Source organism: Sinohyriopsis cumingii, chromosome 4 (assembly GCF_028554795.1).
Source record: "Sinohyriopsis cumingii isolate HCF-2022 chromosome 4, ASM2855479v2, whole genome shotgun sequence".
Taxonomy (NCBI): Eukaryota; Metazoa; Mollusca; class Bivalvia; order Unionida; family Unionidae; genus Sinohyriopsis; species Sinohyriopsis cumingii.
The window spans coordinates 104,066,542-104,086,395 of NC_142964.1; the positions used below are offsets into that span (position 1 = coordinate 104,066,542).

Below are 19,854 nucleotides of genomic sequence, written 5' to 3' on the forward strand. Positions count from 1 at the left end.
TGTAACATTATCGAAAAGATCACCTAATACAATTTCAGTTGCCAAACTGTGTAAGAGCTCAGTGGCTTTCTTCGAATAATGATTTTTTTAATAAAAAAAATTGTCCATTGGGTAAAATTGCACATTTTCCTGAGGCCAACCTTCAATTTAAAATGCAAATTTACAGAAGTTGATTTCCCATCTTTTCAATTCCCAAGCTTGATGAGGTCAGGTTCAACTTGATAAAAGAAGAAGTGCAGCGTTTGCTCAATACCTCCTGTAAACTGTAGCAGTTTTTTTGTAAAACGCATGTGTTCTACGTGGTCTCATTGAGTCTTTCAACTATTTATATAAACCATTTCTTTCGCACATCAATTATTTAGTGTTCTTGATATCCAGATTCTATTTCGTCTTTATTTATTCTTTACAATTGTTTTTTTCTTTTCTTTTCACCAATAAGTACGGTTAGTGGAGAATTCTCTTTATAACTGTTTGGAGTATAGTTTGAAAAGCACGTTTTGATGATATTGCTTACTCATTACTTGAACTGAAGAAATTCTTGCTTTATACTTTAACATTCTAGCGCAGTTCCTTAACTTGTATATTCTGATTTACTCAAATTTTCCCGTACTTGATTCATGTGTTCTAACATTATGGGAAAACCTTTGCTATTTAGGTAGAAAACATTGTGAGGTTTGTTTATATGATTTCACATTTTATTTGCTAGAATTTGTTGATTCTGGTTTTCTCGCATATTTAATTATTTAACTTCGGAAATTTACAGTATTTTTTCCATGAATATTTTCAATGTTTGTTTCTTTTCGTACATTTTAAAAAAGACATTGATGTTTAGACAGCTAAAATTGTGATATTTATTAGTCAGCTTTTGCTGATACTTTGTTCTCTTAACCTAGCATATTCAATTTTTAACACTGTAAAATTTCAACATTTTCCTGCTGAAGTTTTGTTTTTTCTTCTTCTTGTATTTTAACACTTTGAAAAATTTCTTTAGACAACGTGTTTGAATAGTTCACATTTGCATACTGTATTATTTCAAGGTTTGGTACTGTAAACGTTATAGCTCATTCAGTACGCGTTTATCCCGTCCATCATTCTTTTCTTTTCGGATACATTAGGATATTACAGCTTAAAGCACTTCTTACAGTGACTGTTTTTCAATTTTACGTCATGGATTTTGTGATGTCGATTCGCAGCATAGGACTGCTGATGGTAGTCATGTTGCCGCATACATGGACTTTTTGGACCGAGATACCAAACAGTACTATCTATTTTGTGTTGTTTTTTTTGTAACAAGAGTTGATGTTTTACAATACCCCCTTTCACCTTGAATGATGTATTTACTATTCTACAGGGTCTTCAAATAATTGTTTCTGTACGCATTTGAATTCATTTTCTAGCGAACAAGTTCACCTTAAAAGTATACAACTATTTCACACAACATAGTATACACTTGTTGGAATATAAGTATTGTATTTTGTACACAAATATAGTAACATAGAAAAAGGTTTCATTCAGTTGTCACTTTAGATTACATATACAGTGAGTGGGCAGATGAATTAGAAGACGACGTTAATGAGTTAGAAACAAATCTGTTAGAATAGGTATGTATGTGTTGTGAAAGGAACAATAGAAGATTTAAAGTCGATGTTATGGTCGATGTATATCAGCATGCTTTTAATGGTATTCTTCGTCATTAAAGCTGTCGAGTCAAATCGTCAATCAGTAGAAGCTAAATCAGTAAAACCATTAGTAGAACCGGTTTCCTCAATCAGTTATCATAATAGATACATCTCAATGGTATTAATAAATGTTAAACAATTCAATGTTATAAATGAGTCAAATAAGGTTATCATAAACATCTTATAACACGCAGTCATCAATACAGCTTTTATTGTGACATACAGTATGCTAGTTTATAAATTTTGTGCATTTCAAGATTGCATCACTGTACAATACTAACGTTTGAAGAGTGATGAAGCTAGCTGTACCTGTCGCGTTTGTTGTTTAACCAAGGTCTCACTATTTAGTTAAAGAGTATTGCCAAACACGATTCTACCATAGATATCATTGTTCCGCCTATGCTGCAAGAGTCGTTGTTAAACGACATTCTCGTGCTGGATGCAAATTTTATGTAGAAGACTCATATAGGAACATTACTAGGCTACATCTTGTATTTGAATTATCAACTGCATTGACGAGTTATACCCCTCATATCATGATTCATTTTTCTTGCAAAGTCTGGACGAATAATGGGGTCGGTTTAATTCATAATTTCGCAGCAGCAATGCTGCTGCATCCTCATTCACTGTTTTAAAATAACTGCTTTTGCTATGCCACTTCTGACACTTTAATAAATTAATCAAGATACCAATATATAAGGCTTTATACAGTGTTTCGACCAATTCCCACTTAAAACTACAATCTTCAGTTTGTTCCCTTCGAAAAAATGATATTTTTTTTATTTTCGTTGATTTTATAACGCCAGATTAATCAAATGAAGCATGCAAATGAACATATCTTGTCGTTTTTAACAGTGAAATCCTTAGCTAATCAGGGTTTTCAAAAGGAATTGACCAAACAGCTATTTCTATACTGTAAACTTCCAGGGGCTTCAGCACATCACTAAGATATACAAGGAAGAGATAAGGCGAATGCACATCGCCATAGAGGATTCGTTTGGGTTCAGTTTTTGTGCCATTTATAACAAGAATGCTATATTTTTTAGAGTACTAGTCCTTTGCTACAGTGAAGAATTTGACAATAATTCCCAGAAGAAAAGTTTTGTGTCATTTCAGTAATAGCCTACTGATTCAACTTTCAGGTTCGTGTAATGTAAATGATGCCTTTAAGAACCTCGGTAATCGGCTTTTCAATCAAACCCAGCAACCAATCAGATGCTACTTTTATTAGTTCGAAATTTTCATTGGTTTTGAATATGTGATCTGAGCTTCCGTAGATTTGTCGTGTTACTGTGAAGTGTACCTCGGCAGCAAGAATGTATCCTGTACATAATCATAGCTACAGTAGATTTCTCGTTATGTTCATTTAACATGTGATTAAGCAAAAAGAAAATAGGGCGTTTAATATTTGTTCAATATGTGGCATTGCCATCTGGATGAAAATAAATAAAGCAAAATTAATTTAAAAGAAAAACTGAAGACACAGGCAGAGAAGATATTCTAAAGCATCATTTAGGTTTAACATTTACCCCAAACATAAGTTTATTAATATGGTTCGCTCGTTTAGTGTGACCTACAAAGATTAAATGATTTCCCCCGTACTAAAACATATATCTACATAAGAGAAAGGAAGAGACAGAAACAGAGAAAATATTCCTCTTAATTCCTGAAAAGAATTTATCTTTCTTTCTGAAGTAATGGATAAAAAAAATATTTTATTAATATATGGCACTTTATCCAAAACTGTGACATAAGACCTTGATGCATTTTAACTTTATATATATTTGTAAAACATCTCTCTCTCTCTCTCTCTCTCTCTCTCTCTCTCTCTGTTATTTACAATCTTGAAAACAGATACTAAATGTTACGCCATGCATATCCTCTAACCTCTGTCTGCGTGGGTCCGAGTCTCGGGCTCGGCCAATTTGGGTACGTAAGAAAGCTTGCCAGTAGCTTCTCGTGGGTCGGTGGTTCTTTCCGGGGTTTTCCCGGGTTCTTCCTCCACCATTTATACTTGCCGCCATGTATAGCCTATTTTGTGCTGAAAAATGCAGTTAAACCCTACAACAACAACACCAACAGCCGTGCATGTCGAACCCGCTGCGGACTCCTTCACATTGTGTGGCCTGCACTGTTATTTACAACCTTGAAAACATATACTAAATGTAATGTCCTCTCACCTGTGTCTGCGTGGGTCCGAGTCTCGGGCTCGGTCATCAGTAGAACGACACAAGTAGGTTACTTGGTGCCGATGCAATTGGAATAAAGTGCCGTGCTCAAGGACACAACATGGTAGCAAATCCGTATTGATCCGATGGTAGGATTTAAACCAGCACCCTTTGGATCGCGAGTTCTGCACGATAACCACTAACCTACCACATCGCTTGTGTGTGTGTGTGTGTGTGTGTGTGTGTGTGAGAGAGAGAGAGAGAGAGAGAGAGAGAGAGAGTCTGTGTTAAAATAATTACTACCATGTATAATTTAACTTGTTTGATAAATTTCATCACCAAAGCTATGTTTGTCATGGATGTGATTACCAAATACATGTTCTTCCAATAATATTATAGTTATCGTCCATAATTAAAGATGTCCGTACTCATAAGGTTACTTCCCCAACTGCAAACATATCTACCTACATACCTACCTATTTTTATTGAATAGATAGTAATAATTTGTAATATGTAAATATATATTTTACTTCTAGTACAATAAAAACTTGTATCAGTAAAAGGGCTGACAAAGTATAATGGAATTAACTAGTACCTCACAAACGGGTGACGTAATGATTATATTAATAAATTTAAATAAATACATTTCAAAATGATCATAATGTTGTCATTTAATTAACAGTCAAGTTAACATTTATGACAAGGAAAATTCTCGTGTATAAGCAGATTAATGTTAATAAATCATGGTGTCTCAAACAGGCAGTCTCTTGTTACCATACATAACACTATATAACGTACAAATACAAGCAAGGGCAATCTGATGTTTCATTGGAGATTTTACTGAGTGAATTAATGTAATTTATCATATCACTAGCTGTAACTTCCAAATTAACGTGTTCAATGTCTAATGCATACATTAAATACGCAAGATTTGTACAAGTGATTTATACTTCACAATAAAAATAAGTTTCACTTTTAGTGTGAGTATTTAAGCGACTGTCGAATGAGACCTATCCAGTATTTGAGTCAACAGGTATATATATATATATATATATATATATATATATATATATATATATATATATATATATATATATATATATATATATATATATATATATATATATCGCACATTTTATTTGTACTAGAGTTAAACATTTTGGACACGATAACATAATTAAATTCAATATGCCATTTTTTTCCGTTCGAAAGTACATAAACATTGATCGACACATTATCACAATGTATAAACTTCTAGAGACATATTATCACAATACACATTTATAGAAATATTATCACAATACACTTTTATTTATACACATATAGAAATATTATCACAATGCATATACATTTATGGATATATTATCACAATACATAAACATTTATTGACATATTATCACAATGAACATGCCCTACCTATTATACTTTTTTTACCTTACTATTATATGTCGATGAAATATACACGTGAAGGACAAATGAACAAAATGTTTTAAAAATATGTTTTCTGGAAGCAAGGAAGATATTTAAAATAACCTTTAGGCGTTAGTTAAATCAAATTTAAACACATTTGCAGACATCCAGTCAGATGACAATACGAATTGTTTATTCATGGTTGTCATACAGTTAGTTGATAATATCAATACTTTCTTCATAGTGTGTGTGTGTGTGTGTGTGTGTGTGTGTGTGTGTGTGTGTGTGATTTAGATTTTTATCGTAGCTTTAACAATTTTTCAGTCATGTCGCTACGATGTCTGCAGTGTGACAGCTTACAGTGATGTCTACCACTGGGGCATCATGCCGCAGACATGTAGCACGATGCCCCACCCAGTCACATTATTCTGACACCAGACCGACCAGTCATAACACTAACCTCTTAATGCTGAACGCCAAGCGAGGCAGCTGTTAGTATCAATTTTGTAAGTCTTTGGTATGACTCGGCCTGGGTTTCTTCATAGTCGTCACACAGGTTGTTGATAATATCAATACCTCCTTCATGGTCGTCATACAGTCCGTTGATAATATTGATAATATCAATACTTTGTTCATGATCGTCATACAGTCCGTTGATAATATTGATAATATCAATACTTTCTTTATTGTAGTAATACAGTTGATAATATTGATAATATCAATATTTTGTTCATGATCGTCATACAGTCCGTTGATAATATTGATAATATCAATATTTTGTTCGTGAACGTCATACAGTCCGTTGATAATATTGATAATATCAATACTTTCTTTTTATTGTAGTAATATAGTTCGTTGATAATATTGATAATATCAATATTTTGTTCATGATCGTCATACAGTCCGTTGATAATATTAATAATATCAATATTTTGTTCATGATCGTCATACAGTCCGTTGATAATATTGATAATATCAATACTTTCTTTATTGTAGTAATACAGTCCGTTGATAATATTGATAATATCAATATTTTGTTCATGATCGTCATACAGTCCGTGGATAACACCAATACTTTCTTCATGTTGTAATAAAAACAGTTCATAGTAATAGTTTCTTCATAGTCGTCATACACTAGTTGATAATAAAAAAAATTTCTTCATCTTCACACAGGCAGTTGATAATATCAATACTTTCTTCATGGTCGTCATACAGGCAGTTGATAATATCAATACTTTCTTCATGGTCGTGCTATATACTCCTACTAGTACGTTGGGTTCTTAGAAGTTACGTACACGTCTTCTACATGGCATACTCTTCTAATTGATTATTTCTTTTTATTAACTAGTGTGATATACCATTGTTGAATACATCTCAGTCATCATAAACCTCTCTCCCTTATAATGTCCATATGGTTTATGTATCTGCCATCCAATTAAGACATGCTATTACAAGTGCAACTTTGGACGTATGATTTCTTTTTTAACAATCAAATTCTGATTAGGATTAATATTAGATCAATCTGCTCTACATTTGATTATGTAACGTTTTATTTTCTTGCATAATTTTTATAACTCTCATAAACAATACAATTAGGAAAGAATACTGCACTCAAATGTAATTTTGATAACAATCATTTAGGAAAAATGTGGTTAGATGCTTACCGTCAGAAACAACTAAACCTGCCAGACAATTAAACCTAAACCCATGCCAGACACTTAAACCCTGCCAGGCAATTAAACCCGGCCCTACACTTAAACCCTGCCAGACACTTAAACAATGCCCTACACTTAAACCCTGCCAGGCAATTAACTACTGCCCTATACTGAATAACTGCCAGACAATTAAAACCTGCCAGACTATTAAACCTGCCAGACAACTAAACCTAAACCCATGCCAGACACTTAAACCCCGCAAGACAATTAAACCCTGCCCTACACTTAAACACTGCCAGACACTTAAACACTGCCCTACATTTAAACCCTGCCAGGCAATTAAACCCTGCCCTATACTTAATCCCTGCCAGACAGTTAAAACCTGCCAGACAATTAAACCCTGCCAGGCAATTGAACCCTGTCCTATACTGAAACCCGCCAGACAATTGAACACTGCCAGACACGTAAACGCTGCCAGGCAATTAAACTCTGCCCTACACTTAAACCCTGCCATACAATTAAACCCTGCCAGACACTTAAACCCCGCCAGGCAATTAAACCCTGCCAGCCAATTAAACCCTGCCAGACAATTAAACCCGGCCGTACACTTAAACCCTGCCAGACAATTAAACCCGGTCAGGCAAATGAAACCTGTCAGACACTTAAACCCTGCCAGACATTTAAATCCTTAAACCCTGCCAGACCATTAAAAGCCGCCAGGCAATTAAACGCTGCCAGATACTTAAACCCCGCCAGACGATTAAATCCTGCCAGGTACTGAAACCCTGAAGACAATTAAACCATGCCAGACAAAGGTATTACAAATACGTGCTTTACATTCTAATAATTAAATTTGTCTTGCTATGCAAGATATATGGTAATTGGTTTAAATATCTACAAACTGGTGATGCCCTTCGTGGCAACTGAGGGTCTTATGTAATATCAATAGTCATATCATGAAGTAATGGAAGCATTTGTTGTCAATCTGTTACCTCAGATACTTACTTCTGCTCCGTCCTGGTCTTTCTAAGCTTGCCAGCTGTTCAAGAGAACTAAGTTATATTTACTAAGCAGTAAACAGTATATTAAAGATACAATATTACCAACCCCATTAGTAGCTTGTTTTCCATTCCGTTAGGAATTTTTCTTTTGTCACTGTTTATTGTACTACAATATTAACTACTGTAATAAATGTATTATATGACTGATTTTAATAGTTTCTTATTCAAATAAAGAAAAGAAAAGCCTTTAATCATGATAATAACGACCCAATAAATAAATGTTAAATTTATGCTTATTCATCAATGATGCGATTATGTTTTCCAGGTATTTGCTAGACTGAGGCAAAAGGAGTTGTGCCAGAGCATGCATCTTATCAGGAGATGCATTGATATGATCTGTCAACAGTGTGAGGATGATCTGCGCATGAATGCACCCTGACAAACAGAGCACTAGAGGCCAGGAGATGCATTGATATGATCTATCAGCAGTGTGAGGATGATCTGTGCATGAATGCACCCTGACAAACAGAGCACTAGAGGCCAGGAGATGCATTGATATGATCTGTCAGCATTGTGTGGATGATCTGCGCATGAATGCACCCTGACAAACAGAGCACTAGAGGCCAGGAGATGCATTGATATGATCTGTCAGCATTTTATTCGGGGATGATTAGGGTTATATATCACAATGCGTTTCTAACACAAATTCACAGGAGCGGATTATTAATACTGATAACATCATCTGACCGCAAGATGCATGTATTTATCACAGAGGTTTAGCAGGTTTTATGTTGCATATAATAGTTTTTAACACAATATTTTTCTTTTTAAATGTAACTTAACATGATCATGATTTCTTATTATTAATTTTTGCGTGTCGTTTTGAAGCAGGCAGGCGTTATGTCTAAATAAATATGCAGAAGCTATTTATTATTTTCAAAGCTAAAAGCAAACCCACTATGTTTTCTTTCGTCAATTTTCCATATTTTCCAACGACTTGCACATCTTAGCTCGACGACTGTACTTCTTTACGTTAAATACTAATGAAGAACGTAAAACGTCACGTTATTAACATAATGATACTAGCACTGAACGCTTTGGTCGTAACAATTTATTCAAAAGAAAAAAGAAAAAAATTCTTTCCTGATAAGCACATAATTATCTAATGAATGTTTCAAACATGATAAAATTGATAAATGCGAATGTGATCTAACACTAAAACGTCGGTTGTATATATGTAACTTAAACATCTGTATACAATTACCAGTCATTATATGTATTCTTCATCAAAAATGGTGGTAGACAACTAAGAACATATGTTTTAATTGTGATTTATTTCTCAGTTCATATTTGTCTTCCTGTTCATTATTTTCTCTTTGGTCATAATTCTTTGTTCACATATATTAAGTATATACAGTCTTAAATTATTTATGCTTAACGTTAGCCCGGCAAGAGACCGTTGGATGAGACAGGAATCACCGACCTGTATTACACGTTACAGCGTGAGTCCATGATGGATTCAAATGACGACCAGGACGTCAAGACAGATCTAACGGACAATGCCATAAGTTTTGAGTAGATAGAGCCATGTGAGAAAGTGATGAATCAAACTCTTTCTTCAGGAAGAAAGTAATTGGAGAAAATTTAAAAGCAGTTTTACAGTATCTTTAATAAAACCCAGCAAATTGTTATGACACTAGATACCATACATGCATACAATTTGAGCTTTGTCATATTTAGCATTTAGCTATTAGATCCAGTGAGTCAGTTCTAAAAATCTTGAGATGATATTTTAAGAAAAGATTGACATATTGGGACAAATTCTTTTTAAAAAAAAGCATAATTGATCCGATTCCATGGAAATGAAAACTATCTAGAAGTACCATCTCATAATAACACCAAGATCATCGGTATGTGTTGTTAATGTGTTGCTACAGTACTGAAAGAAAAAATGTATACAAGAGGTATTGTTAATGTGTTGTTACAGTACTGAATGGAAACATGCATATAAATGTGTTGTAAATGTGTTATTAAAGTACTGAATGAAAAAAGTTATATAACATGAACTGCTAATGTGTTTTTACAGTTCAGAGTGGAAAAATGTATGTAAAATGTATTGTTAATGTGTTGTTACAGTATTGAAATACCATTATTGCATTTGTTTTTCACGCCAACACACAATGTAGTCGTGTTTTTATACTGTGAGATTGATAAAATTGTATTCGAAATAAACACACACACACCCACCCATAACATAAGAATGCTCTGATTCAATCTGTTTGAAGTCAGATCTCCACTGTCCTAAGTCAAGATCTGAGAGCGATCAGGGTCGTATACTGATGACAAATGTTATTAAGATAATTGCTAATTTTATCAGCTAATCAGATGAAGTCTTACATCTTAACGTGTGGGAGACTGAGCTGTATGGCTTAATAGCATCAAAGTCTATTTGATTCACTTTCATATTTGTGAAAGCTGCATTTCCATTGGCTAATTCAAAGGTAATAAGAATGTGAACGTTAAGCGTCTGATTTTCATGTACGACAGTGGATACCCGATTTTAATCAGACTGGCTCAGATTTAACCTGAGACTGAATTAAATTCATTTGTCACACAATCTTCAGTGATGATGTTGCAGAATAAGAAAGTACTTGTTAATGATGCATAAATGTGTTGTAATTATGCTTTAAGTTTAGACAGGCATAACTAATTTTATACATCAAAACATCGTATCTTAGGCCCAACCGTGTCATTTTATGAGTAGCATTAAAGCTAGTTTTGATCCACTTGGTACCATATGAAACCTAGAAAGATGAGTTAATATTTTCTCCTTGTCAAACAGTTTCTAAAGAAAATTTCTTGGATTGTGATATCAAAATGTAATTTTTTTTTACAACTCATAAATATAAATTTAACACAATTTCACCTTTAATAATAATAATAATAATAATAATGATACAGTAAGTTTCGGTAATAATAATGATGATACTAATAACATTGTATATAATTCGCCTTTGTCTTTATGATGGATATCCATAAGTGTGTGTGTGTGTGTGTGTTGGATTTTTACCGTAGCTTTAACAATTTTCCAGTCATATCGCTACGATGCATGCACTGTGGCAGTTTTTAGTGATGTCTAGCAGTGAGACAGGGGCCCTGAGTGGCCGAGTGGTCTAAAGCGCCCGCCGTTACGGATCATTGCCAACTTAACTCTGCGTGGGTTCGAGCCTTGGGTTTGGACAATGTGGCTATGTGAGAAAGCTGGCCAGTAGCTTCTTGTGGGTCGGTGGTTCTTTCAGGGGTTTTCCCGGGTCCTTCTTCCACCATTTATACTGGCCGCCATGTGGAATCACGGTACCAATTGTTTTTCCATATACCTCAATGCTAATGTTTTGTGAAATAAATATACTTTGTATCCTACCTCAGCATGCAGACCCTGTATCCATTTTTCGATTGTCACTTAATTTCGGTTTGCAATCAACGCTAACCAAAGCACGATTTATCCGTCATTTTCAAACACGATTGTGATGCGAGTTAAAATTGCAACTTTAAAACGTTTATTAATATATTGAATCAAGTTTTATATTAAGATATGTGCCGTTGGTCGTAGAGTATTGCTGGTATACAATACTGTATAGATGACACATAGAAGTAAGCTATTTAAGTTAACTTACTGACAATTTTAATGATTCACGTAGAAAACTACTTTTAAAAAATTTGATGATACTTTAAATCTATTTTATTATGCTTGGAGTTCGTTTTAGGCACCCCCATTAACTGCATACATGTATATTAGGCATCCCCATTACCTGCATAAATGTATATTAGGCATCCCCATTACCTGCAAAAATGTATATTAGGCATCCCCATTGACTGCAAAAATGTATATTAGGCATCCCGATTGACTGCATAAATGTATATGAGGCATCACTATTGACTGCATAAATGTAAATTAGGCATCCTCGTTGACTGCATAAATATATGCTAATACACTAGAGGGTTTACATTCAACATATTTGACACATTTTATGATCTGTACATCCTGTTGTTGAGGGAGTGAGAAGGAGGGCGAGAGAGAAGGAGCAGACGAAGTGAAAACTGTGAAATAGGCCCAAATATGTTAATACATAGTTGAATAACATATATAAGGGCAGATATATTTCCTAAATGGGATGAAGTCAATCCAGAAGTGTTATATCCACTGCGGCGTATCAATTTTTCTGCCACTGATATATTTTGATATCTCACTATGAAATATATAATAAGGTTATTTACTTATGTCGCCGATGGGATAAAATCGTTTTATTGCATATTGATATATTATTGTTCAAGGAAGAATGCAGTTTGATCCTCTATTTTCAGACCAATAAAGCAAGTAAGTTATTGTCTAATTCAATGTTTTACTGAGCGAACGTTTAGGTTATAACACACACACACACACACACACACACACACACACACACACACACGTTTGATATATACTGCGATCATACATTATCTCTCGTAACTTATTGTCCTAGATATTGTTGCGTGTATTGTCATGCATTTTCCGGTGTGCATTCACATTTATCGCTTATCTTGAACACACATATAACGTTCTGAAATGATCTACTTTTCTTGATAAACTTGGTACGCCTAGTTTTGGGATTATGTACTATGTATGTGAAGCAGACAAGACAGCATTCAGCGGAGTTTTCTAAACGATCATTCTCAGCACAAACATTCAAAATTTGTATCCATTTATAAGCCTGAACGAAACGAAAGATATTTCCTTTGGACTGTTTTCATGTTTCATAAAATATTTCACCCGTGTCCAATTTGATATTTTTCTAAAATACCAGCTTTTATTCCTGTAGTAACTTGTTCTTACTATTGAAATCAAGACTTTCGGTCTACTTCACAGTGAATCAGCTACATTCAGTTCTGACTGGTGGGTATTGTTTGTTCTTGACGATGGTAAACGTACAAAATACAATTAGAACTGCGTGTGGTCCATTCACTACAAATTACACATGAAGTATCTACATTCCAACTGTGTTGAAATGAACACGAGACGAATCGATGGAGAGACTCTGAAAGTAAAACTGCTCATTAAATAACCAGTTGGGGGTGGGTGGGGTGGATAGGATGTCTTCTTAGGTGGAGTAAACTACAAGTTGCTGAAATTAGCACTGAATCGGTTAGGGGTTAGATTTCGGCCCACACAATTAGTGAGCTTGTGCTAATTGGGAAAAGGGAAGTGGATGTTTCAAATAAAAAAATGCATGGTCGTAAAGGAGGTCGAACATAAAGCTGAGGGAGAAGCAAGGAGGGTTCTCTCAAGTTTTTATTTTCACTGACAGAAATGAGTGCCTGTTGCTAACATACATAACTTTTGCGCGAAAGTGTAAGGAAATTATTAAAATCTTATTTTAAAAGCAATGTACGCTTAGGCTGATTTTTCTTTTAAATTAGTGATATCAGTCTATTTTTTTTTATTGGCACATTTCTACTAGATCACAAATAAAGTATTTAGAAAGTTCACTGGAATTTATTGTTACAGCTGATACAATTCACTTGGTACAATCCTACTACACATCTTGTGTAGAGTTTACACAGTTCACTTATACAATCCTACTACACATCTTGTGTGGGGTTTATACACTTCACTTGATACGATCCTACTATCCAACTTGTATAGAGTTTATACAGTTCACTTTATACAATCCTACTACACATCTTGTGTAGGGTTTATACAGTTCACTTTATACAGTCATAATACACATTTTGTGTAGAGATTATACAGTTCACTTTATACAGTCATAATACACATTTTGTGTAGAGATTATACAGTTCACTTTATACAATCCTAATACACATTTTGTGTAGAGATTATACAGTTCACTTGATACAGTCCTACTACACAACTTGTGTAGAGTTTATACAGTTCACTTTATACAATCCTACTACCCATCTTGTGTAGAGTTTATACAGTTCACTTGGTACAGTCCTACTACACATATTGTGTAGGGTTTATACAGTTCACTTGATACGATCCTACTATACAACTTGTATAGAGTTTATACAGTTCACTTTATACAATCCTAATACACATTTTGTGTAGGGATTATACAGTTCACTTGATACAATCCTACTACACAACTTGTGTAGAGTTTATACAGTTCACTTTATACAATCCTACTATACATCTTGTGTAGAGTTTATACAGTTCACTTGGTACAGTCCTACTACACATCTTGTGTAGGTTTTATACAGTTCACTTGGTACAGTCCTACTACACATCTTGTGTAGGGTTTATACACTTCACTTGATACGATCCTACTATGCAACTTGTATAGAGTTTATACAGTTCACTTTATACAATCCTAATACACATTTTGTGTAGGGATTATACAGTTCACTTGATACAATCCTACTACACAACTTGTGTAGAGTTTATACAGTTCACTTTATACAATCTTACTACACATCTTGTGTAGAATTTATACAGTTCACTTGGTACAGTCCTACTACACATCTTGTGTAGGTTTTGTACAGTTCACTTGGTACAGTCCTACTACACATCTTGTGTAGGGTTTATACACTTCACTTGATACGATCCTACTATACAACTTGTATAGAGTTTATACAATTCACTTTATACAATCCTAATACACATTTTGTGTAGGGATTATACAGTCCACTTGATACAATCCTACTATACAACTTGTGTAGAGTTTATACAGTTCACTTTATACAATCCTATTACACATCTTGTGTAGAGTTTATACAGTTCACTTGGTACAGTCCTACTACACATCTTGTATAGGGTTTATACAGTTCTCTTGATACGATCCTACTATACAACTTGTATAGAGTTTATACAGTTCACTTTATACAATCCTAATACACATTTTGTGTAGGGATTATACAGTTCACTTGATACAATCCTACTACACAACTTGTGTAGAGTTTATACAGTTCACTTGATACGATCCTACTACACATCTTGTGACAAATTTCGTCAGTTCATTTGAGACAATCCTACCACAAATCTTTTGTAGAGCTTCGGATAGTGTAACACAGGTGGTGGAGGTAGTGGTTGGTGGTGGTGAAAAGAAGCATACAGTACGGCAAAAGTAGTTGGTGTATAAATGAGTGCATGTATACGCCCTCGCTCATACTGTGATATATACGGATCAAGATAACAGACGGGCCTTGAATGAAATGTACTTTAAACCTGACAAGGATGGTTAGTGTTCACTACGACATATTAGTTTCCATAACTGCACACATTTTTCTTTTACTTATATTGAATCTATGCCACTGGAATAAATTGTGATAACGCATATAAAAGCATAATCAAGTAAATCAAAATTCTAAAAGCGAATTGACGAAGTCGCAAGATAATGTTTGGGTGCACCACAGGTCAAATATTCAGTTGAGATTACTCATTGTTTACAGGTAAAGACTGAGATCTCTATACGTGTTTAACAAGGCTGGGGACCGAAGGTTGAAAGAGTTTATCAACATCAAGGTAGTCATGGAATAGGAATGGAGCCAAGACGGACGAACATAATTCCCGTTCCCTATCGATGGAATCTACTTCTTACCGTTACTGTTATTACAGGTAAGTATTAAACATGAAAAAGGGGATGCGGATACTTGTTGCTGACGTTGAAGACGCAAGCCAGTATAAATAATCATAGTCTATGGTAGAATTAATGGACTTCTGTCACTTGTTTAACCTCCACGTAATATACTGGAAATCAAAACCGATGTCATTTCAAGGCTACCAACCCCGAAAGCAAAGCAGGTAAAACACGGGATTAAAGTAACCACTTTGTTGAAGCGTATCTTCCGCCCGACTTCGGCATGCTGCTATGTTATTCGCAACTTCCAGGTCAATCATGGAGAGCACAAATTTGTCTGGCAGAAATAGCAGAGGAGTTCCTAATGGCTGGTTATGTCACACGTTAGAGACCGGTGTTTCCCTAAGTCTGGTTCCCTGATCTCTCTCCACTCCGTTACTTTTTGTTATCACGAAGAGTAACGGAGTGGAGAGAGGTCAGGGAACCAGACTAGTGTTTCCCCTGTATACATGTAGACATTGTTGTTGTTGTAGTAGGGTTTAACGCCATTTTTCAGCACACGATAGGCTATACATGGCGGCCAGTATTAATGATGGAGGAAGAACCCGGGAAAACCCCCGAAAGAACCACCGACCCACGAGAAGCTACTGGCAAGCTTTCTCCCATACCCACATTAGCCGAATCCGAGACTCGAACCCACGCAGACAGAGGTGAGATGGCAGTGATCCGTAACAGAGAGCGCTTTAGACCACTCGGCCACTCGGGGCCCCACATGTAGACATAGAACATAATTAATTTTACTATATAGTCTCCACATTCGTTTCTCAGTATTGACCTTTCCATTGTGTGACGATCAATACAAATCATATGTTAATCTAAAATATCTTCAAAGATGACTTCACGGTGAAGTTCTTGTGAAACGTTGACCTGCATTTGTTTGAGAGGCTGCACTGTAAATAGAGCAGCACGTAAACAGAACTCATATTTCACTTCCGGATCATCGCCAAGGCCTTATTACTCATTGTGCACTGTCGCCGAACTACACAAGGACAATCACACCCTCACCCTGAGCTCATATTTCGAAGAATAAACAATTACCTTTAAATCCCTACAAAAAATGCATAAATCTAACTCTTCTATCACCAACAAAATGAGAGATGAACAAATGTTCTAAAAATAAACTAGAACTACATTATGTGATTCTAGTGGAGAGATGTAAACAACGTGAGTATTTTTCCCCGAATTGCCGACTTACTGTATTGCCTACATTTGTGAAGGGACGAAAGGTACATTTCTTTAGTTCCCGAGAGATGAAAGCAATACGGATATCTTAGAACAGAAGGACTAACTTCACCCCAACTGAGCACACATGGTTTATTTGGCACATTTTTATATAAAAAATTCAGTTGGAAACATTGGAAAGACTTCAATATTAAAATTCAAGGTCAAAACTGACGGAAAATGCCCTCGATATTTCATTATCCAAACAACATAAACTCGACGTGAATTGATAAATTAATTCGTCGCAATCATGAGTAGAGAGATTTATGTAAAAGATTGTTATTATTATTATTATTATTATTATTCAGTCTTTCCACGGTTATGAGAGGGAGGAAGAAAGTGACTATTGTGGCAAATAAATCTTCTCACAAAGAGTATTTAATGTAGGCAAGATTAAGGTTCAAAATATCGTAATTTCTTCCATGTATGTAGGCTGGATATAGACATGTATGTAGGCCGGATATATACATGCATGTAAGCCGGATATAGACATGTATATAGGCCGGATATAAACATGTATTTTAGGCCCGATAGAGAAATATATGTAGGCTGGATATAGACATGTATGTAGGCCGGATATAGACATGTATGTAGGCAGGATATATTAATCTATACACACCCATATTTTACTTTATATTATAGTACATAGCCAGTTTACGTCTCCAGTGTCCGCAGCAGACATAAAAGTACAAACAAGCACAGCGTACCTAAAACAAACGCGCAAAGTGAATATGGAAGAAGTGATCACAGCATAGCATTTTCATGCCTCAGACATCTCCGAAAGATATTCACATGATTCCAGAAGATATTTTTCAACTGAATTATAATCATCTAAATTTGCGGCCTTATATATTAATTTGTCAAATGCAGTGTAAAGTTAGGACTCCTTTCCCTCCGAATACGTTCACCCAGATAGCTGGTGGCAAACTACTTACGTCATGCTGGAGAGGGGGTGGGAACCCCAACATGTTCATTAAAGACAGTTTTTCCTATGAAATAAAATCCTAGCTCCTCTCCCTCCCCGAATTCCAAACGGCCAGTTATTTAATCATGACTACACTGTGTTTGTTAAATGTATAAAAAATTTTTTTTTAAAAATGGATGCAAAAATGAAGGAATTAATAGCTTAAGGAGTTGTTGTTGCAAGCCCGTCAGAGCATCATTAGAGAAAAATATGTACGAAACGTGTTGTTTCTATAAACACGTTTAAGTAATGTAATTTTTACAATAAAAAGCTTTGCATTTTTGATATATGGAATATCATAGTACTCGTCAGTACCTTAGCAGCAGAGAGGGCGAACAGACCATATAATTCCGACAAACAAATAAAACAAACAAAAAATAAAATTTCGTAGAAAGGTCCAGATTTTCACAAATAAACGTTTCCTGGGAGGTTTTTATTTTTTGTAAAAACCAACCCCATCAATAAAACCCTAGCTTGAAAAGGTAGCTGAAAAATAAAGTACTCTACGTATTTATTTATTTTTTTTGTTTAATTACTGGACGACCAACGTTGGTAGGCGCCCTCTCTGCTGCTATTAATTAAAAAATTTTATCAAGACTCACACGATATCTTGTTCTTGGATCATGTAAATTTATTGTTATAAATCCATGCGGAGTAGCTTGCGCTCGTGAGAAGAAATTTCTGAATTTAATTATATCCATGTCACCACCACACCAAGTTTGATGAATATTTCGCAGCGTGTGTGTGTCTACACCATTAAAGACAACTAAAATATTGCAGTTGTCTCTAATCACTTTTGGTATTTGTGTATATCGTTGAGTAACATAGATCACATCTGTATTTTTATGTCTACCTCGGGAAAATATTCTAGGTGGATTTGATTGTTTATCTAGCATCACATCGTCGTATACAACTAAATTATTAATAAATCCGTCTAAAACATCTATGGATGGTGCTCCATCAATATCGGTTATAAACTCTATAACATCATTACCTTCATCCAGTAATCGCGCGTTTTCACTGAAATCTTTAAGTACATCATAACATCGTTAATCATCAGCGGATGGTGCTACTAAATATAATTTATCCCATTTCAACCATCTCATTATCAAATTAAGTAATAACTGCGTCTTACCCGATCCAGATGGTCCTATGATAATCATTCTGATGGAATTCGGTAGCGCAGGGTGGTGTTTAACAGGTTCTCGTTTTCTTGTCGCTGAGAAATCAATTATATCCATATATATTATATCAGGAATTTATATTGTTTACGCTGTACAGTTAAAACTCCAACTGTTGATTTAGCTACGGTTACAACAAAAAATAAAAAAATAGCGTATGGTGGAAAATGTTCTGTGTGCGGTAGGAAGAAATTTTCGTTTTTACCTAATAGGCGCGGTGGTGATATTGCTAATTTGATGTCAACGTTTCCAGGTACTCCATGGGCTAAATACAGCGGAGAAAAACATCTACCAGGATATAATTATTGCGGTCCTGGTACCAGACTTGATATCAGGCTCGATAATCAAGATCAACCAAAACCAGGCGAGGAACCAATAAACGCTATTGATCGAGCTTGTCACGCTCATGATGTTGCGTATTAAAGTAAAAATCTACAAGATAGACATATTGCGGATGTGAAATTAATTCACGCGCTAGATTCTATAAAAAATAAAAATATCAAAGAAAAATTAGCTAATTGGTTAGTAAGATCCGCGATGAAAAGTAAATTAGCGCTTGGGGCTGGTAATATATAAATGGAATCGATTTATTATTATTCACCAAGAGAATACTGGAGAGGCAAAGCAGCAATTGGTAAACTTGCTGATGCAGCAGCGGTTAAACATTCTACTGCTAAAACGTGGTTATCCAAACAAGCAATATGGCAAATTTACCTACCACCACCGAAACGAATTCAGTACGCGTATTTCGATGTCAGTGTTCCTAATGAAGTTCATCAAGCTGATATTCTGTTTTTACCGCATGATACTGTGCGTGGAAAAACGTACAAGTACGCGTTAACCGTAGTTGATGTTGCAAGTAGATATAAAGAAGCAGAACCGTTATCGACGAAAACATCATCTGAAGTAGCCGATGCGTTTGAACGAATTTATCAACGAGGTGG

At 35.1% G+C, this 19,854-nt stretch overlaps 1 protein-coding gene across 2 annotated transcripts in view; it reads left to right on the plus strand.

The window, feature by feature from the left end:
• Positions 1–15,356: 15,356 nt before the first annotated feature.
• Positions 15,357–19,854, plus strand: part of LOC149801821 (uncharacterized) — a 40,991-nt gene continuing 36,493 nt past the window's right edge. For both annotated transcript variants that reach the window (XR_016420480.1, XM_089954358.1), the window contains exon 1: positions 15,357–15,522. Coding sequence is in view for 1 of the 2 variants with exons in the window: in XM_089954358.1 (XP_089810484.1) it covers positions 15,447–15,522 (76 nt within the window). In the remaining variant the exon portion in view is untranslated. The remainder of the gene's footprint in view (positions 15,523–19,854) is intronic.